The sequence below is a fragment of the Lissotriton helveticus genome, chromosome 9, assembly GCF_964261635.1.
Source record: "Lissotriton helveticus chromosome 9, aLisHel1.1, whole genome shotgun sequence".
Lineage (NCBI taxonomy): Eukaryota > Metazoa > Chordata > Amphibia > Caudata > Salamandridae > Lissotriton > Lissotriton helveticus.
The window spans coordinates 524,665,089-524,686,945 of NC_136070.1; the positions used below are offsets into that span (position 1 = coordinate 524,665,089).

General features: G+C 49.2%; 1 protein-coding gene across 3 annotated transcripts in view; it reads left to right on the forward strand.

Moving 5' to 3' along the window:
- KIAA0586 (KIAA0586 ortholog) overlaps nt 1–21,857 on the forward strand; it is an 813,007-nt gene that overhangs the window by 337,126 nt on the left and 454,024 nt on the right. For all 3 annotated transcript variants that reach the window (XM_078660379.1, XM_078660377.1, XM_078660378.1), the window contains exon 14: nt 5,136–5,313. In XM_078660379.1, coding sequence (XP_078516505.1) covers nt 5,136–5,313 — 178 coding nt within the window. The remainder of the gene's footprint in view (nt 1–5,135; nt 5,314–21,857) is intronic.

The window sequence follows — 21,857 nt, forward strand, 5'->3', positions numbered from 1 at the left end:
CTGGAGGGAAAATGGCACAACCCTGATAAACCAGCTGTTCTACAGTTCCCAGATCTGTACAATGTTGTATGCACATACAAACCTTAAAAAGGATTACCAAAAGTTCAAAACTATCTGTTGCTACTACGTTCTGTGACTTGTGGGACTTGCATAGCAAGATAGCAAGGAAGATGGAGGATTGGCCTATCTAATGCTCCTATGTCCTCTAGAGAGCTGTGGCTTTAGGAAAAGGATTTGTAAAATAAGCATGTATGAATAATTAGGTGATGCATCTCAGTGAGACTTTCCTTCTATCCCTAAATCACTGACTGTGTTAGAATGTACATTGGGCAACAGTTGTGACACACCGCCCCGTTCCACCGCAGCCACTTAGGCTGTTTGTTGTGGAGGGCTGCTTGAACGCGTCCCGCTGGAAGCCCTCACTTCCGGTTTCCCTCAGCTAGCCGCCATCTTGGTCGGCGGTCTAGCTGGTGAACACTCCTTTATTAGGGACCATGAGGTGGGAGCGCAGCGGACACACGCAGCGGGCGCGCCAAAGGCAAGCCCGTCTGCGCCCGTCCGTGCCTGTACATCGCCTCTCGCCAGAACCCCTGGCGGGACTCGGAGAGGTAGGCTTACTTATGGGAGGGAAGTTCTATTAGCCGCTAACGAGGAGTCTATCCGCTGTTGGGGAACTCTTAACTTGGGGGAAGAAAGCCATGGCTGTCCGGTGTGCAGCTATATTATACCGGCCCCGGTTTCTATACCTTCTGCTTTGAGTTCACAGCCATCACCTGGCTGAAATTCATGCAGCTTAATGTGAGGTCATTGGCGAAGCATTATTTGGAAATCTATGATCTCATCTCGGAGGAAGCTCCTGATGTGTTCTTCCTGTGAGAAACGTGGCTTAGCGAAGACATGGTAGGGGAGACAAATTTAGCCCTACCTGCTGGATACTCTATTTGTACTGTCAATAGGGAATCCAGAGGAGGAGGCATTGCAGCTATCTTTAAAACCTGCTATTCCTGTGTGTTTTCTAAGGTACTCATTGCAGGCTGTGAGTCTGCCCGTTTGAACATTTCTGTCAGCCCCCATTCGACCTTTTCTGGACTTTTGGTATATCGCCCTCCCGGTCCAACCGCCAAGTTTAAAAACGCGTTTCTAGACACTGTTAGTTTGCTTGTCGTGGAGCCGGCTAACTTCAGTATTTTTGGGGATCTTAATTTACATCTTTATTCTATCCATGACAGCTAAATTGGCAGTTTTATTGCAGATCTGGCGGCTTTTTAATTGATCCAATTGATAACAGGCGCTACTCACGTTGCAGGTCACTTATTGGATCCAATTTCCTCTAATATTCAATCTTCTAAGGTAGATACACCTGTACCTATGGGCTGGACCGACCATGCTTTGGTTGTCATGTCTGTTCCCCTAGCTGAGCCCTGTAACATCGATACCGTAAAATCGGTCTTTAAACGCCCTTGGCGTAAATTGAGGCTGAGGAGTTTCATGACTTCCTCACTTGTCATCCTCTGGGACCTTTGTCTTATTCAGATTCTGACTATGGTTCGTTCTGTGATTGGATAAAATCTGGCCTTGACTCTTTGATCCTGCCAAATGGTTTAAGGGTTGCTCCTCTGCTACTAGTCCGTGGTAGAACGACTCCTTGACTGCTTTAAGGAAAACATGTAAGAAAGCTGAATGGAAGTGGAGAAGGGACTATGACCCCGATGAAAAACTATGCTATCTGGCCACCATCAAGCAGTATCATAAAGCCATCTGTCAAGCTCGTGCTGCATATTATGCTAGCGAAATCAAGCTTAGCTCTAATCCAGCAAAATGTATTTTTAAGATTCTTAAAGACCTTAGGTCTCATAAGGCCACTGAATCTGTCATATCTTCGGCACAACAGTGCGATGATTTGGCTTCTTACTTTGTAGAAAAAGTCCATGCCATCTATCTATCTTTTCCTCCTGTCCCTTCTCATCCCACTTCTGTGCCCCCAGACCTCAGCAGTTGCTGTCAGCTATTCCTCTTGTGTCTCTGGAGGAGCTCACTCGTGTTGAGTGGGGGAATTAAATCATGCTTCCCTGCTGACCCCTTGAGGCCTTCACAGTTCAGAGAATCGTTCTCCATTTTTCAGGACCCACTCTGTCACATTATTAACACTTCCTTTTCCACCGGTACTTTACCTGCACTTTGGAAACAGCCTTGGGTGTCTCTGATTCTCAAGAAACCCACACTGGACCCAGCCAAATTGGAAAACTTCCGGCCTATTTCCCTGCTCCCTTGGGTGGCTAAGGTGGCAGAGGCACACGTTCACAACGTGCTCACCCAATTTCTAATTTCCAATGATATCTTGGATAGTTCCAATAAATGAGTTTCGATCGGGACATAGTACGGAGACCGCTCTTCTGGCCACTACTGAGCACCTGCGGTACATTCTTGATGCCGGTCAAAGTGCGGCACTTATTTTGTTAGATCTTAGTGCTACCTTTGACACGGTTTCGCATGATATCTTACTACAACGGCTGGAGAAAGCAGGGGTGATGGGGTCTGCTCTGAAATGGTTCAGATCCTTTCTGACCGAAAGATCATTCAGAGTATCTGCACCTCCGTTTCTCTCTCTGGCCCATTCTATTGATCAGGGGGTACCCCAGGGCTCAGCTTTAAGCCCAGCATTATTCAATCTATACCTTCAACCTTTGGCAGCGGTCGCCAGGCAAAGGGATCTGGTGATGGTCTCATATGCGGATGACACGCAGCTGGTTGTTACTTTGGCCGAAGGATCCTCCCCTAATGCCTCTAGGTTTAGAGATGGGATGGCGGCTGTGGCTCCATGGATGGCTTCCAATCGTTTACAACTTAATGCCAACAAAACCGAGGTTTTGTTGGTTGGGAAGAACACCAACCTATGGAGTCAGCAGTGGTGGCCCACTGTTCTGGGTGAACCCCCTACATCCAAGACGTTGGGTAAAAATCTTGGGGTGTTGATGGACTCATCCCTTAGTTTCCGAGACCACACTAGCAAAATTGCGGGTACGTGTTTTGGGCTGCTGCGGGGACTTAAACCCCTCCTGAAATTCTTTGATTGTACTACACGTCAGCTAGTTATACAGGCCTCCATGCTCTCTCGCCTTGACTTTGCCAGTTCTCTTTTACTTGGGGCAAACAAGGCTGAGATCTGTCGGCTGCAGCGTGTTCAAAGTGCTGCTGCCCGAGATTTGGTAGGCCTGCGGCGATTTTGCTCAGCTGCTAACACCCTTCGGATGCTGCATTGGCTTCCCATTAAAAAACTGATTCAGTTCAAGGCCTGGTGCCTATCTTTTAAGATCTTGAAATTTGCTAGTCCCAACCTGTTGTGCAACTTGCTTACTGTATATGTACCTACGCGCAGGCTGCGGTCCTCAGGGCATCAGCTGGTCACTGTCCCGCGGGTTAAGCACAGTCGCGCGGGAGGTCGCTCGTTTCGCTTCTTAGCTGCGAGGCTATGGAACTCTCTGCCGGAACTTATCTGGGGTATGGAATGTTTACTTGCTTTCAGCAAAGCTGTTAAAACTTTCCTTTTTCCTCCATCCTAATTAGACATTTCTACTAGCTTTTATGATCTGTGATTTCTGTGCGTTTCTTCACACTCCTTAGCCACAGCGCCAGGTATGCCCCTTTGCTGGGGCAGCTGCGCGCTATACAAGTTGTACTAACATAACATAACATGATATCCTCTTACAAACCCAAGAGGACCTCAAATCAATGTGGCGTGATTCAGTATCAGATTGTGTCTGTTTCCCTTGGCTAAGCTACTTGGCCTGTGTGATCCTTTCTTCTTTGCTGTTGTCCCTTCTTGTCTCTCCTCCCTCATTGGGATGCTTCTTCAACTCTTGCGTACCTTGTTTTAATAGGACAGGAATTTGCTTTACCCAACTTGAAGAGAGCACTGAACTTACATTTTTTTTAAATTGGGTGCTCTGATGCTGTAATAGCACCCCATCTTAAACTTTCTAATTAAATTAATTTTACTAGGTAACCATTTGTGAAGGTCACAGCATGAAGGCTGTTGCTTTTGACTTGAAATGAAGCATACACCATCCATATGAAGGTCCTTTGTGAAGTACAGGTCCTTCTCATCCCTACTAGTCTGAAAGGAAAGATTCCATGAATGTTTAAGGACTTCTAATGGCCTTTTTTCAGTGTGTTAACCTGATAATACTGTTTAGAAGCACTGTTCTGTCCTCCAACTCAGTGATGATAAACTTTTGGACAAAAGATATTATATAACAGAATAAAGTATGATTTCCAGAGTGAAATCTCACTAAAAACAAGACATTTAAGGGTGGTGAGGAATGAATTTCCATCAAACAGTGAGAATCTCAGTTCACAAGTAAGATTAACATTATTATTGCCATAACTGTAGTTCTCATGTGATTTCAGGTGCATTCTACCATGAGCACTACTATTGCTCTACCAGAAAAATGCTTCCTTGCATCTCTATGAGCTGCATTGTGCCCTTCACAAAGATGGCAGCCAGGTGGGAGTACAGCGTTCAGACATTTTTGATTAGCGATTGGGAAGCATATATGTCATTCTCATTTTAAGAGTGTACATATTTCCATTGCAGGGAGCCAGGATGGAATGCTGGGCCATTTATTGCCCATGCTGCTGAAGTTCAATACCTATTTCTTAAATTCTTTGAATTTTTGAACAGATGTATTAATAATGAAAATTCTCCTCTGATTTAGCCACAGGCCCTATGGTCTCTTCGTCCGTCACCAAATTAAAATTAAATATTTAATTTTGTCTGAATCATAAACTTAAAAAGTACATTTTTAAGCAATTAACTGAATATCAAATGATTCATTTCTTTGTGGTGGTCTGCCAGTCTGCAGGTGGGTCCCCAGACGTGAAGTTACAGGCCATGTAAATTCTTATGCTTCAGTTTTAAAATAGACAATTAGTGTCCTATAGAAGTCCAAGGTCCTTGAAGGTTCATGTCAGAGGATCTTTTGAGCAAGGTAAGTACCGAGATCATCCGAGAGGGCTGTGAAGGCCACATCAAACTCTGAAATATCTTTCAATAATACATTTGATTCCACCTATGATTGTTGGTAAAGGCTTATCTTGCCATGTGTGTGCCTAAAACAGCTTTTCTTTATGTACAGGCACCTAGAAAAGTAAGCGAAGTAGTTCATCCCACCGAAGAACATCTCACACAGTTGTATGGCAAACCAATTTACCAGAGCCATCGCAGTACTCTTAAGAAAGGACCATACCTCAGATTCACTTCTCCATCTCCCAAATCCAAACCTCAAAGACCCAAATTGGTAGAGTGTATCAGAGGTAAGTGATTCTTTAAAAACATAACTACTACCATCTGTGTGGTATTTCAGACCCATTATTACTGGTTGACTTGCAGTATGGGCTTTAAATACTTTGATGTCAAATTGGTCTTGTTTTGGGTTATGGAGACATTATAGTTGAGTCTTTAACATTTATATGTTTACCTATGAAGAATGATTTTAGAATCCTGTTTGAAATAAAAAAAAAACACCTATATGATTTTACAAAGTAGGTATGAAAATACAATGTATGCACTTAATCACCGACATCATATGGTTCCTTCATAACTTGTGCAGAACTTTGTTTGTCCTGGGTTCACTGCCTCCTCACCACCTCACCCTCCACCCCTGCCCATTCATTAGTGCGATCAACTAGTGCCATTTGCAATACAAAAAAAACTTAGGTCACATCTTCAAAGTCATTTAAATTGTATGTAGTAACAAAAATTCCTCGCAAAGGGAATCAAATCCTGCCCGCTGATGCGTTTAGCACTGAAATGCTTTCTCAATGTTCCCAATTACATTTTTGTTTCTCATAGATTCACATGCTTGAATCATTCCCCGTTGAAGAAGTGGGAGTCCCACAGTATTATGTCAAAGCAATTGCATTAGTAGCATAGGCTAAGATGGCACTAGGTCATGAATTTAATTGCCTATCTATGACTTAAAAAAAAAACTAAAAAAACTTAGGCACCAGCCAATCAGGCTACAGCACCCTCTAGAACCTTCAGAGGCTAGTTCCCTAAGATTTCCTACCGAATGTTGTGTAAAGAGAGTCTCCCTGAGCTCTGCTCAGTTATTTCTTCTGGTTTCAAGAACCTTCTATCAGGTCAGATATATATTGCTTTCTGTATCCCTGGGGATTTTCTGAACATGTCAGACCATTCAAGAAAGGGATTATTCAGGTCATGTAACACCTGTAGCAAAAAGGGACTTAACATTGATGATCGTCATAAAAAGTACATTTACTGCCTTTATCCTGACCACACAGTCAAAGACTGTAAGATATGTTGCACTTTCTCACAGCAGACCCTCAAGAACAGAGAAACTGCAAAGACTTAAACCTAAAGACAACCGTATGTATGATGAGGCAAGTGATGATTCCCTTATGTCTGCCTGGTCTCAAAAAAGGTTGCAGAAACAACAATTTATAACATTCACAAAAATGAATGAATCACTATTTAAATAGCAAAGAGAGAACAGTGTAAGAAAGAGAAGAAAAATATAGAGAGACCCATATACAATAGTATTTTCTGAAAAGATATAACAAATGTATTCTTTTTTATACATTTTAAAACAGTTGAGACAATGGCGCTCAATTCAGTGTGCTGGTACAAAGACAATGTGTAATACAAACCAAACCGGTGGCAGACAGAAAATACATGTCACATAGAACAAAATAATGTGACCTTCATTAATTTTATGGCCACAATGCGTCAACGGCGTTTCGACCTCTGTAGAATTACACGGTCATGATCAGGATTGGAATTCAAGTGAACGTCCAAGGATTTTATTCAAAATAACACGGCCCAACCCATCCTTTGTTCCCTCCTCGCAGAAGAAAATAAATGTTTTGGAAAGTCAGATTTTTTGGGACGTTTAGAGGACAATCTCCCTTCTGCAGCCCGGACACCTCCACCGGGGTCAGGTGGCGGCCCCAGTCGGTCACATCGGCAGGAGGGAGCGAACACAGACCTTGTCATCCACTTACGAGTGGGACAGGCGGACGAGCTGGAACTCCTACCCAAATTACGACTCAAGGCGCAGAAGGAGGGTATCAAGGGGCACGTCGTCTTACCAGCCCATTGTGGCATTGCAGTATCTTGGTGATTTTATCACCTCGGACCGGGCATGATCTGTTGATTTATATGGACAGATGCACCTTCTTGAAATTTCCCAATGTATTTGGACGGCTGACTTTCATGCCTGCCCAACTTACGTTTTAATGAATTTTGGAATCCTATGCCAACCTATGCAAGTAAATAGTGGGTTGGAGTGTTATTTTGAATAGAATCCTTGGACGCTCAATTGAATTCCAGTCCTGATGATGACTGTGTAATTCTAAAGAGGTCGAAACGCCTTTTACGCATTATGACCATAAAATGAATGAAGGACACATTATTTTGTTCTATGTTGTTCCCTCTATGTGACATGTATTTTTTGTCTGCCACCTGTTTGGTTTGTATTACACATTGTCTTTGTACCAGCACACTGTATTGAGCGCCATTGTCTCAACTGTTTTAATTTTTATAAAAAGGAATACATTTGTTACATATTTTCAGAAAATACTATTGTATATGGGTCTCATTCATTTTTGTAAATGTTCTAAATTGTTGTTTATTGGACCTTTGTTAAGATCAGACACTAGTTGCCCCTGGTTCGGGTGGTTTGGGCTGCCCCTGAGGCTGCTAATAATGAGGCCTCAAAAAGAGAGAAAGCATCAGAAAAGGAGCCTTCTGAACATCCTAAAAAGGCCCTTAAAAAATCTTACCATGAAGCGCTTGGACATTCCAGGAAATATCAGGGAAAGTCACCACTGAACTTCTTCAAAGGTTACTCCTGAGCCTTCTGCGCCTTCTGAGAAACATGTTCTGGACAAAAAGTCTAATATATACCTCCTGTTGATGACGGTGTCATCTCATCCTGAAAAAATCAGGAGTTCTGCATGTTTTTCTCCATCGAAGACGACGCCGTCGACGATCGCAACGTCGACGCTGACATCCACATTCACTACAGCTTTGTCGCCTTCAATAATGTCATCAGCGTCGAAGACGATTGTTACCTGTGGGCTGTTATCGTCTACGGCTTCTAAGTATCCACCTTTGTCGTGGAAGCGTTCTTCTAAGCACTCCCCGTCGTCAACGGTTAAGGATCCTGCTCCATCGACGAAGGCGCCCATGTCAACGGATATCCTAAAGAAACCAACGTTGACCGAACATTAGTCGAAGACATCGGCGACAACACCGACGATGACAGCCTTGTGAGTTATTGTCGACGAAGGCCCAGAATCTGTCTTACGAGGCACCGTTAACTCCTCTGGTGTCAGTGTCACGTCTTTCCTGTTCTGAAGCGGACGTACTTCTACCAGTTCACCCGTCTCCAAGCAAGGTGTTGCCTTTCCCACCAGCTATTCGATTGGAGGAAGAATCTGATAATGACTGTCTTTTTAGAGCGACTCGTAGCCTTTCAGAATTGAATGTGAAATGTCAAGACTTTGATGATGAGGAATATTATGAGGAAGAATATCGACATTATCCTCAGTATATTCCTCAAGAGCGCTCAATGCAAATGCCCTTGGACTTGGTAACCAATCTACAGGAAATGTTGCAGGACTGCAATAGACTGTTTCTGTAGTAGGGGATCTCTGTGTATAGTCATAATCTAGTGAATAGTCCCGCCCATGTGCGTGGACCCCGGAGCAATCAAAAATAATCTCTTACAGTATCGAAAAATGCAGAACTGCACAGACACTTAAGAGAGAATTTAAAGACAGATAATGCAGCCTAAAAAGGCTACACTGTCCAGTACTTCAACTAGAAATTCCACCACAAAAATCCACAAAACAGCAAAGCCTGTACAGATTTACCTTGCTTTAACAGCAAAATCCCTCAGGAATGATAGAGAGAAGAACCTGGACAGACAAGCCCCATAGGCTGCCATTATGTGGCTCAGAACAGGATACTGTGCCTTTAAGAGAACTTTCCAGAACTTCACAGTATCCCAGAATGTACTGCAGGTCCCAGTTACTTTCAGTTCTTTTTTCCGGCTCCTGCAAGCAGGACCCTGGAGCATTGAGCTCTCCCTTTTCAAGAGTTTATTGGTGTTTTTTCACTGTAAAATCGATTTGAGTACTTTCTAAGTACTTTTAGGCTTTTCTTCTTGGTTGTTTGCACTCTTTTGATGTCAAATATGCCTGCATTATTTGACAAATGCCCGGAGTGCTCCAGGAAGAAGGCAAAGTCAGACCCTCATGAGGTGTGTATCCTCTGCCTGCCCTCTTCCCATATTCCAGAGGAGTGTGAGAACTGTCAAGGCTTCTCTGGCAGGACCCTGAAGGACAGAATGAAGATCAGACTTCAGGGCCTCGAGGAAAGGAGGCTGAAGGCGCAAGGTGGGTCTGGAGGGGCTTCATCTGCCCATGCTGAGGCCTCTGGGGGGCTCCCCAGGGGCAGGAAGTCCAGCAAACGTCCACATTCTCCGTCTGGGTCAGTTGCACTGACCGCGACGTCGAGAGGGAGGTCCACGGCCAGCTCCCAGTCTCCCCAGGGCTCTGGGTCGAGAAAACGTCACCCGTCAACGTCGAGGGACTTACACAGGCCGCCGTCGAACCCAGTGACGATTTCATCGTCGTCGTCTTCGACGTCGAGTGATCGGCGCGACGGGCCCGGCGTCGGCGCTCGCCTTCGAGGCGACACCGCCGATCGCCGTCGACGGACAGGACATCGTCGTCGTCGTCGAGGGGATCCTAGTCGTCGAGGCCGCCGTCGAAACGGAAGAGGTCGCCGTCGAGGCAGAAGAGATCTCCGGCGAGGAAGAAGTCGCCGTCGTGGCGGTCGAGGTCGCCGTCGAGGCGGACAAGGTCGCCGTCGAGGCGTTCGAAGAGGTCGCCGTCGAGGCGGTCGGGGTCGCCGTCGAGGCACAAGAGATCGCCTTCGAGACCTAAAGGATCGTCGTCGAGGTGGTCGGGCTCGACGTCGAGGCATGGAGGCCGTTCGACGCCGAAGCATAGAAGACGGTCGGCGCCGAAGGGGCGCTCGACGTCGAGGGACCTACGTTCGACGCCTGGTCAGCGTTCTTCGGCGTCGAGGGGTCGTGCTGACAGGCCTAGGACTGTGGGGGGCTCCCCTCAGTCCGGACAGGATGGCGGGTCACCGGTATCGGTGTACTCGGAGGTGTATACCCCGAAGAAGGCTGTTCCACCTCCTCCTCCGTTACCAGGAGGTCTACCTCCGTGGGCTCCAACCCCTCCTCCGTTGCCTCCTCTGCCTCCACTTCCAACAGGACCTAGGACCCCTGTGCCAGACAAGCCGCCACCGGTTCCACCGAGGTCGGTCTCGTTGCCCAGGCTTCCGACCCCTCCCAAGAAGACTCCTAAGTCTAAGGAACCGCCCAAACCCAAGACGTCCGCCCCGGGAAACCGGCAGAACGTCCCAGACCTAGGCAGTCCAGGTCGCGCTCCAGACGGAGAGACAGATCGAGGAGCAGACACAGGTCCCCCACCAGATCTAGACATCGCCACAGGAGGCATAGGTCCAGTAGCCTTGGAGAATTGAATGTGAAATGTCAAGACTTTGATGATGAGGAATTGTGAGAAGTTGGCCTGATGTGCAGTGTTCACTATTCTAGTGATCACTATATATCAGTCCAAACAACCCTTATTGATGATTGGTTGTAAGTCAACCTTATAGACCAGCTATCCTAGTAGCATGGATACGAGCAGTCTAAGGCTAAGACTCTAGAGGGCGTGTTAAGCCAGCTGTTTTACCATCACATTACCCCTTGAACACCCAGTGGAAGGACACCACACAAGTGTTATGAAAATAAACAGTGTATTTATTAGAATCACAACAACCCTGTACTCTTTATGAGGACAGGGTGCTAGGCACACAACAAAACTCTTACGAAAATACTTAAGTTAGCACGTTATCCACAAATGCCCGAGGGGCACGAAAAACCATATACTTAAAAAGTGGAATGCGAAATTACTAGCAGGTAAGTACAGTACTAATAGGCTTTGGAATCGCTAGGACTTGACTAGGGAATCGTTAGATTACTTCTAGGAGACCTAGGGGACTCGGGTGCAGAGTGTGCACTCTCACGCGGGATGCGGGACAAAGTCTATGGAAGCTAGTAAAGGCAAAGTTATTGTTCACGGGCGAACCCGACCTGGTAGGGAGAAAACGACAGTGGATCCTGACCCTAGGATAGTGAGGCTATGCTGGGACACCGAAGTGCCGAAGTTACCTAGCCCAGGGGCTGCAGCTGCATAGGTCTGAAAAGACGTCGGGGATCTCGTTGCCGGACCAGGAGCCTGGAAGAAGGAAGTTGCTGGCAGGCGACCAGTGAAGGAAAGTTCGTTGGATCCAAGCCTGGATCGAGGAAGAAGAAACCTGAAAGCAGAGGGGACCAAGTTCTTGAATCACTAGCCAGTGATTAAGTGGGCACCAGGATGGCACCGGGCGAAGTCACCTCGACTAGGTGAGTGGGCGACGCTGGCTCTGCAGATCTCACGGACCAGGAGGCGTTGTCGGCGACCAGGATGGAGAGGCGAGCTGTCCCACGATGGATGAAGCTGTCGGCGTCGAAGTTACCCAGGATTGGGCAACAAGCCTTGGCTAGTTCAAGCCCACGCGGTGGACTCAAAATGGCGTCTTGAGTGGACCAGGAGGGTCCGGGGGGCTCCTCTTTTGGAAGGGAGCAAGGGCCAGCCTGGAGCAACCAGACCAGCAGTAGAAATGTCGTCGGGCGTCGTTCAGAAGGCCACAAGCCAGCGGGCTAGTAGCCAAACAACGCGGTGAGCAGCAAAAAGCAGAAGGGCCCCACGCAGATCGTGGAGATGCTGGGAGGCTGCACTTCGGTGCTGGAGCTGCTCAGGGTCGGGGCTTCTCGGACCCCAAAGCACTCACCAGGAAATTACTCGGCGGGCTTGCTGGAAAGAAGTCGTGCAGTCTTGAAGATGGCCGGTCCCTCGAGGTCTCGTCACACCCACGAATCTCAGCGTGACTGATGATGCAGGTAGAGGTCAGAGGTGCCAGGGAAGCCGGTTCTCGTCGAGCTGGGCAGTCTTGATCCGGAGGAGAGACTTGCAGCAGACCGCAGTGTTCTTTAAGATGGTGGCTGCGGATGCAGGGTGACTACTCCTTAGTCACAAGGGAGAAATCTTAGGAAGAAGTCTTGAGTTCCTTTCGTGGAAAGTAGTTTCAGGATTCAAAGATGATCTGATTTGGAAGGGGGCCAGTTCCTACCTTTATCCTGTAAAAAGGGGCTGGCACGCGACTAAGTCCTGCCCTATGGGTGGGACTAGGAGGGGGGTGGTTACACCCACTTCCTTGGCGGGCTTTTCCCCAGCACAGGGTCTGGAGTGACCCTGGAACTGGTTCCAGCCAGCCTATGCACAGTGAGCACCGGGGTGCCACGTGCAGTCACCTTCCTCTAAAGCCCTGCCTACCTACAATACACAAAACCCTGTCTGGGACGGTGCTGGCACCGCCCCTGGCAGGAAACCCTTTGTCCTTATCTCCTGCTCTGGGAGGACTCCCAGCAGCAGGAGGGCAGACTTGTGTCTCGGTGGCAGCATCCATTTTGTGGAGCTGAGGCTCTGTTTGACTTTAACCGGGGTTAGGGGTTACATACATGTCGTGTCCCTCTAGAAGGGTGGAATGCTAACCCCGTCGCCAGAATTGGCGAGGGGTTAGTATTCCAATTCGTATGACACCTTACTCGACATGTTTTGATAAAGCGATACCAGAGTTGGCATATAACCGCGAGGATTACAATGCACCTAAGAGTATATGGTATGCGATATCGTGGAAACGGCTAAGGGATGGATCCCGAAAGCCGCAGACAGGCTTAGCTCATGCCAGAGCACCATCTCACACGATTCCAAGCACTCTGCCTTCAGGATTGTTAAGGCCTGCCATAGGAGTGACTGATAGGAGATCTGTGTGTCCATTTTTAGGGTTAGATATAGGTATACTATATCTAAAGCAAAGGGTGATTACACCACCTTGCCCCAGCTGTCAAGCAGCCAGTTGTGTCAGATTTGTATGGCCAGCCAGGGGTGGCATAATACATGCTGCAGCCCCTGGTAGGCCCTGGGTACACCTATGCCCTGGGTACCTAAGGTACACTGTACAGGGACTGATAAGGTGACTCAGTATCCAATTTAGATATGTACCTAAGGTACATGGAATCCATTTTACAGAGAGAGCAGTAGGCCTGGGGCCCTGAATAGCAGGGTCCCAGGTCAACTAAGTCAGAAAACCAGCAAAACACCAGGCAAAAAGTTGGGGGCAACCATAGTCAGGGATCTACCTTCCTACATAACCCCCCCCCCCCCAAACGAAAGGAGATAAGGCTAGCCTTGCCAGGTAAGCCTATATTGCCTGAGTGGCCATATAAGGAAGGACCAGCACTGGCATGGTTACCCCCTATCTCATGGTCCACTAAGCAATCCCTCACCCTAAGGGTGTCTGAGGGTCTCCACCATAGGGAATCTCTACCTGTGGTGTGTTTTGGCAAAGTAAAAGGCTGGTGCTGAAATGGAGTACTGAAGTGAGGCTCCACTAATTTTGGGCTCAGCTTCCTCCAATCACTTTCCACCATAGAGGCCTTTCTTTCCAAGACTGAGTTGTTTTGGGCTCTCAGGGTCAACCTCTGGCTACCTACAGCTGGAGGTTGGGTCCCTCTGTTTGGCTTACTGGAGGGACAGGTCAGGTTTGGGGCCCTCAGGTCCCAAGTTTGGCTGTGCCCAACAGTGTCCATCTGTGGGAGGTCCCTAACTAATTTTAAGGGGGATCCCTCAGGAGTATGTGTTATTTTCACTTGGCTAGGATTACTAGCTTCAGTGCCCTTAATCTGCTGATTGGGGAATTCTTTTGGACAGGGGGCCCTTTGGGGTCCAACACTGGCCTCCCTGACCTCTACAGCCCTGGGCTGACTGAGGCAGGGTAGAGAGGGGCAGGTTACCTGCTCCAGACTGGGTCCCATCTTGGAAGGGTCCACTGACATCAGGGGTTCTGCCAGGCTAGGCCTGACTACCTCTGTGGCAGTTTCTTCACAAGGGGTCAGATCAGTTCCCTGGGGAGGCTGATCTTTTCCTAAAGTCTGGTGGGAGGGAGATTTCTCTTCCTCCTCAATGCTCTCTGTCTGAGTGGAGTGATCCATAGTTTCAGGCTTCACAACACTATCATCTGTCTGAGTTTGAGCTGTGGCCATCACAACTCTCCCAACCTTTTCAGGAGGGGGCTCAGTTTGGGTGTGGGCTGTTACCATGACAGCCTTGACAACCTGTTCTGGGAAGGAAGTTGTCTGAGATTGGGTTGTGACTGGCACAACCCTCCTGACCTGTTCAGGGAGGACATCTTGGACTGGGGCTGTGGCTATCACTGCCCCACTAACCTTACCATGGGTGTTTACCATTTTAGAATGGGTTTCTTGCTCAACTTCAGCCCAGGCTGAGAGCTCTAAATCATTCCCCAGTAGGCAATCTACAGGCAAGTTTGGTGACACTGCCACTCTCTTGTGGCCAGTGACACCTCCCCAGCTGAGATTGACCACTGCCATGGGATGATCTCTCTGTACTCCATCAATATTGGTCACCTGGTATGTGGCACCAGGTAAAAGTTGCCTTGAGGGGACTAGACTCTCAGTCACCATAGTGATGCTAGCCCCTGTGTCTCTATAGGCCTCAACTTTTATACCATTGATGAGGGGCTCCTGTCTGTACTTGCCCAAAGTGTTGGGACAAGTTGTGAAGTTGGCAAACCCCATGCCAGTCTCACAGACAAGAGTATCTAAGTTTGGGGACCTGGTTAGGCCAGAGTCCCCAGGAACTCCCAAAGTAAATGCACCCAAATTCTTGGGGGCACTCCCACCACCTGGGGGATTACTACTAGTAGTAACAGGAGGTTTGGGAATGTTACTTGGGGGTATGTTTTCCTTATTGTTATTCTTTGGGCAACTGCTGTCAGTTTTTAAATGACCCACCTGTTTAAGGTTTCTTCTGGTTGTTGGAAGGATTCTGGGACCCACCCCCCTCAGAGGATTTTTGGGGCCCTGATGTGGTTTGATCTGTAGATTTATTCCCACCCTTCTCTTGAGGCTTGGTTGATTCCTTTTTCTGGTCACCACCTTGGTTCTTGGGCCTAATCCTGGTTCTGACCCATTTGTCTGCCCTCTTACCCAATTCTTGTGGAGAGGTCAGATCAGAGTCTACCAGGTGCTGGTGTAATAACTGGTTCTGACAATTATTTAAGACTTGCTCTCTCATAATAAGATTATACAATCCTGTGAAGTCAGTAACCTTGCTACCCAGTAGCCAGCCTTCCAAAGCCTTAGTGGCACAATCAACAAAGTCAGACCAGTCCTGAGACTGAGTTTTCTGGGTGTCTCTGAACAGCAACCTGTACTGCTCAGTGGTTAAGCCAAACCCATCAACCAGTGCATTTTTCAGGACCTGGTAATTATTAGCATCCTCCACTCTTGTAGTGAGGAGCTTATCTCTACCTTTACCATCAAAGGAGAGCCACAGTATAGCTGCCCACTGACTCTGGGGAATGCACTGCACAGTGCAGGCCCTCTCCAAAGCAGCCATCCATTTCTGGATGTCATCCCCTTGTTTAAAGGGGGGCACTATCTTAGTCAGGTGTTTAGTATCTAAACCCTTCTCTCTATCTCTTGGGAGATTGCTGCCACCAGTGGGAGCTAACCCACTCATCTGCTGCTCTCTTGCCAGGGCAAGCTTCTCTTTGGCCAGGGCAATTTCTTCCCTTTCAATCCTCAGTTCAGCTTGTCTCATCCTAGCTTCATGCTCCCTTCTCTGAGGGGAAGTAAATCTGCTCTGTGGAGGATTCCTTCTCCCCTGAGAAGAGGCATTAGAGTGCAGAGATCTATTGGAGTCCCTAGAAAGAGATCTATCTCTCCTAACTCCAAGGTTAGGCCCACTTCGGGTTAGTACTGGGGGTCCCCCAGATCCTAGCCCAAGTAAGTCTAAGTTGGCCCTGGTTAGCCTTCTGACTACCTCAAGACCTTTGTCTACCTCATCCCCAGAGAGTTCCTCCTGATCCTCCTCCTCAACTGCAGTAGCAATGTTGGGGAGATCTGGATCCCCAGAGGTTCCCTCTAAGGCTGGCATGTTCTCATGTAACTGAGAAAGCTTTCTGGCATCATATGTCTCCAAGAGACCTATCAGAAAGGGAATGGTGGGGTTAGACCCCTGCTTCAGTTTTCTGGAGACACAGATTTGTCTCATCTCCTGGAAACTGAGAGCTGCATATCTTGAAGTGACCTGTGGAGGGTCAACACTGACCAGGGGAGTCTCAGTAGATTCTCCCTGGGTAGACATGCTTTTCTAGTGAGGTGTAAGTGGTGCACTTACCTACACTATATGTTTGCCTACTGATCCCTTGCTAGAGTTGTAGTTTAGGGTGTGCTAGGCCCTAGGAGCTACAACAGCTGGTTCAGTAGAACTCAGAGTATTCTAAGCTAAGTTATATGTACCTTTAGTACTTATGTGATCTTTCACAAGATATTCTTAGGGCATGTGTGGTAAAACAACAGCAAGCTCAAATCCCAACCGCTGCTCACCAATGTGAGAAGTTGGCCTGATGTGCAGTGTTCACTATTCTAGTGATCACTATATATCAGTCCAAACAACCCTTATTGATGATTGGTTGTAAGTCAACCTTATAGACCAGCTATCCTAGTAGCATGGATACGAGCAGTCTAAGGCTAAGACTCTAGAGGGCGTGTTAAGCCAGCTGTTTTACCATCACATTACCCCTTGAACACCCAGTGAAAGGACACCACACAAGTGTTATGAAAATAAACAGTGTATTTATTAGAATCACAACAACCCTGTACTCTTTATGAGGACAGGGTGCTAGGCACACAACAAAACTCTTACGAAAATACTTAAGTTAGCACGTTATCCACAAATGCCCGAGGGGCACGAAAAACCATATACTTAAAAAGTGGAATGCGAAATTACTAGCAGGTAAGTACAGTACTAATAGGCTTTGGAATCGCTAGGACTTGACTAGGGAATCGTTAGATTACTTCTAGGAGACCTAGGGGACTCGGGTGCAGAGTGTGCACTCTCACGCGGGATGCGGGACAAAGTCTATGGAAGCTAGTAAAGGCAAAGTTAGTGTTCACGGGCGAACCCGACCTGGTAGGGAGAAAACGACAGTGGATCCTGACCCTAGGATAGTGAGGCTATGCTGGGACACCGAAGTGCCGAAGTTACCTAGCCCAGGGGCTGCAGCTGCATAGGTCTGAAAAGACGTCGGGGATCTCGTTGCCGGACCAGGAGCCTGGAAGAAGGAAGTTGCTGGCAGGCGACCAGTGAAGGAAAGTTCGTTGGATCCAAGCCTGGATCGAGGAAGAAGAAACCTGAAAGCAGAGGGGACCAAGTTCTTGAATCACTAGCCAGTGATTAAGTGGGCACCAGGATGGCACCGGGCGAAGTCACCTCGACTAGGTGAGTGGGCGACGCTGGCTCTGCAGATCTCACGGACCAGGAGGCGTTGTCGGCGACCAGGATGGAGAGGCGAGCTGTCCCACGATGGATGAAGCTGTCGGCGTCGAAGTTACCCAGGATTGGGCAACAAGCCTTGGCTAGTTCAAGCCCACGCGGTGGACTCAAAATGGCGTCTTGAGTGGACCAGGAGGGTCCGGGGGGCTCCTCTTTTGGAAGGGAGCAAGGGCCAGCCTGGAGCAACCAGACCAGCAGTAGAAATGTCGTCGGGCGTCGTTCAGAAGGCCACAAGCCAGCGGGCTAGTAGCCAAACAACGCGGTGAGCAGCAAAAAGCAGAAGGGCCCCACGCAGATCGTGGAGATGCTGGGAGGCTGCACTTCGGTGCTGGAGCTGCTCAGGGTCGGGGCTTCTCGGACCCCAAAGCACTCACCAGGAAATTACTCGGCGGGCTTGCTGGAAAGAAGTCGTGCAGTCTTGAAGATGGCCGGTCCCTCGAGGTCTCGTCACACCCACGAATCTCAGCGTGACTGATGATGCAGGTAGAGGTCAGAGGTGCCAGGGAAGCCGGTTCTCGTCGAGCTGGGCAGTCTTGATCCGGAGGAGAGACTTGCAGCAGACCGCAGTGTTCTTTAAGATGGTGGCTGCGGATGCAGGGTGACTACTCCTTAGTCACAAGGGAGAAATCTTAGGAAGAAGTCTTGAGTTCCTTTCGTGGAAAGTAGTTTCAGGATTCAAAGATGATCTGATTTGGAAGGGGGCCAGTTCCTACCTTTATCCTGTAAAAAGGGGCTGGCACGCGACTAAGTCCTGCCCTATGGGTGGGACTAGGAGGGGGGTGGTTACACCCACTTCCTTGGCGGGCTTTTCCCCAGCACAGGGTCTGGAGTGACCCTGGAACTGGTTCCAGCCAGCCTATGCACAGTGAGCACCGGGGTGCCACGTGCAGTCACCTTCCTCTAAAGCCCTGCCTACCTACAATACACAAAACCCTGTCTGGGACGGTGCTGGCACCGCCCCTGGCAGGAAACCCTTTGTCCTTATCTCCTGCTCTGGGAGGACTCCCAGCAGCAGGAGGGCAGACTTGTGTCTCGGTGGCAGCATCCATTTTGTGGAGCTGAGGCTCTGTTTGACTTTAACCGGGGTTAGGGGTTACATACATGTCGTGTCCCTCTAGAAGGGTGGAATGCTAACCCCGTCGCCAGAATTGGCGAGGGGTTAGTATTCCAATTCGTATGACACCTTACTCGACATGTTTTGATAAAGCGATACCAGAGTTGGCATATAACCGCGAGGATTACAATGCACCTAAGAGTATATGGTATGCGATATCGTGGAAACGGCTAAGGGATGGATCCCGAAAGCCGCAGACAGGCTTAGCTCATGCCAGAGCACCATCTCACACGATTCCAAGCACTCTGCCTTCAGGATTGTTAAGGCCTGCCATAGGAGTGACTGATAGGAGATCTGTGTGTCCATTTTTAGGGTTAGATATAGGTATACTATATCTAAAGCAAAGGGTGATTACACCACCTTGCCCCAGCTGTCAAGCAGCCAGTTGTGTCAGATTTGTATGGCCAGCCAGGGGTGGCATAATACATGCTGCAGCCCCTGGTAGGCCCTGGGTACACCTATGCCCTGGGTACCTAAGGTACACTGTACAGGGACTGATAAGGTGACTCAGTATCCAATTTAGATATGTACCTAAGGTACATGGAATCCATTTTACAGAGAGAGCAGTAGGCCTGGGGCCCTGAATAGCAGGGTCCCAGGTCAACTAAGTCAGAAAACCAGCAAAACACCAGGCAAAAAGTTGGGGGCAACCATAGTCGGGGATCTACCTTCCTACAGGAATATTATGAGGAAAAATATCAACATTATCCTCAGTATATTCCTCAAGGGCGCTCAATGCAAATGCCCTTGGACTTGGTAACCAATCTACAGGAAATGTTGCAGGACTGCAATAGACTGTTTCTGTAGTAGGGGATCTCTGTGTATAGTCATAATCTAGTGAATAGTCCCGCCCATGTGCGTGGACCCCGGAGCAATCAAAAATAATCTCTTACAGTGTCGAAAAATGCAGAACTGCACAGACACTTAAGAGAGAATTTAAAGACAGATAATGCAGCCTAAAAAGGCTACACTGTCCAGTACTTCAACTAGAAATTCCACCACAAAAATCCACAAAACCGCAAAGCCTGTACAGATTTCCCTTGCTTTAACAGCAAAATCCCTCAGGAATGATAGAGAGAAGAACCTGGACAGACAAGCCCCATAGGCTGCCATTATGTGGCTCAGAACAGGATACTGTGCCTTTAAGAGAACTTTCCAGAACTTCACAGTATCCCAGAATGTACTGCAGGTCCCAGTTACTTTCAGTTCTTTTTTCCGGCTCCTGCAAGCAGGACCCTGGAGCATTGAGCTCTCCCTTTTCAAGGGTTTATTGGTGTTTTTTCACTGTAAAATCGATTTGAGTACTTTTAGGCTTTTCTTCTTGGTTGTTTGCACTCTTTTGATGTCAAATATGCCTGCATTATTTGACAAATGCCCGGAGTGCTCCAGGAAGAAGGCAAAGTCAGAACCTCATGAGGTGTGTATCCTCTGCCTGCCCTCTTCCCATATTCCAGAGGAGTGAGATCTGTCAAGGCTTCTCTGGCAGGACCCTGAAGGACAGAATGAAGATCAGACTTCAGGGCCTCGAGGAAAGGAGGCTGAAGGCGCAAGGTGGGTCTGGAGGGGCTTCATCTGCCCATGCTGAGGCCTCTGGGGGGCTCCCCAGGGGCAGGAAGTCCAGCAAACGTCCACATTCTCCGTCTGGGTCAGTTGCACTGACCGCGACGTCGAGAGGGAGGTCCACGGCCAGCTCCCAGTCTCCCCAGGGCTCTGGGTCGAGAAAACGTCACCCGTCGACATCGAGGGACTTACACAGGCCGCCGTCGAACCCAGTGACGATTTCATCGTCGTCGTCTTCGACGTCGAGTGATCGGCGTCGACGGGCCCCGCGTTGGCGCTCGCCTTCGAGGCGACACCGCTGATCGCCGTCGACGGACAGGACATCGTCGTCGTCGAGGGGATCCTCGTCGTTGAGGCCGCCGTCGAAACGGAAGAGGTCGCCGTCGAGGCAGAAGAGATCTCCGGCGAGGAAGAAGTCGCCGTCGAGGCGGTCGAGGTCGCCGTCGAGGCGGACAAGGTCGCCGTTGAGGCGTTCGAAGAGGTCGCCGTCGAGGCGGTCGGGGTCGCCGTCGAGGCACAAGAGATCGCCTTCGAGACCTAAAGGATCGTCGTCGAGGTGGTCGGGCTCGACGTCGAGGCATGGAGGCCGTTCAACGCCGAAGCATAGAAGACGGTCGGCGCCGAAGGGGCGCTCGACGTCGAGGGACCTACGTTCGACGCCTGGTCACCGTTCTTCGGCGTCGAGGGGTCGTGCTGACAGGCCTAGGACTGTGGGGGGCTCTCCTCAGTCCGGACAGGATGGCGGGTCACCGGGATCGGTGTACTCGGAGGTGTATACCCCGAAGAAGGCTGTTCCACCTCCTCCTCCGTTACCAGGAGGTCTACCTCCGAGGGCTCCAACCCCTCCTCCGTTGCCTCCTCTGCCTCCACTTCCAACAGGACCTAGGACCCCTGTGCCAGACAAGCCGCCACCGGTTCCACCGAGGTCGGTCTCGTTGCCCAGGCTTCCGACCCCTCCCAAGAAGACTCCTCTAAGGAACCGCCCAAACCCAAGACGTCCGCCCCGGGAAACCGGCAGAAGGTCCCAGACCTAGGCGGTCCAGGTCGCGCTCCAGACGGAGAGACAGATCGAGGAGCAGACACAGGTCCTCCACCAGATCTAGACATCGCCACAGGAGGCATAGGACCAGGTCCCGTACGACATCATCTAGGACCCGTTCCTATTCGCCTACTCTATCGGATTCTCCGGAGACTAGGGTGTCCCCGGTCGACGACATTGGCACGTTCCAGGAGGTGCTCCTGAGGGGGGCTGCGAAGTTGGGTATCACGGTGACGGCTCCTACACCTACGACGTCCGTGATATTCGAGACGCTTCACAAGAAGCACCTGTCTCGCCCTATTCTGCCGTTGGTCCCAGGCCTTGTCGAACCGGCAGAAGTGCTGTTCCTTACACCGGCGGTGGTGAAGGCTGCTCCCTCAAGACTCCTGAAAAAGTACCGAGCTCCTGACTCGGACCCGGCCTTCCTACGTGTGGACCCGGTGCCCGACTCGGTGATAGTGACGGCGGCCAGGAAGTTGCATTCTACCTCCCCGTCCTCCACAGTGCCACCGGATAAAGAGAGCCGCTGGATTGATTCGGCTGGTAGGAAAGCCTGTGGGACTTCTTCCACCACTA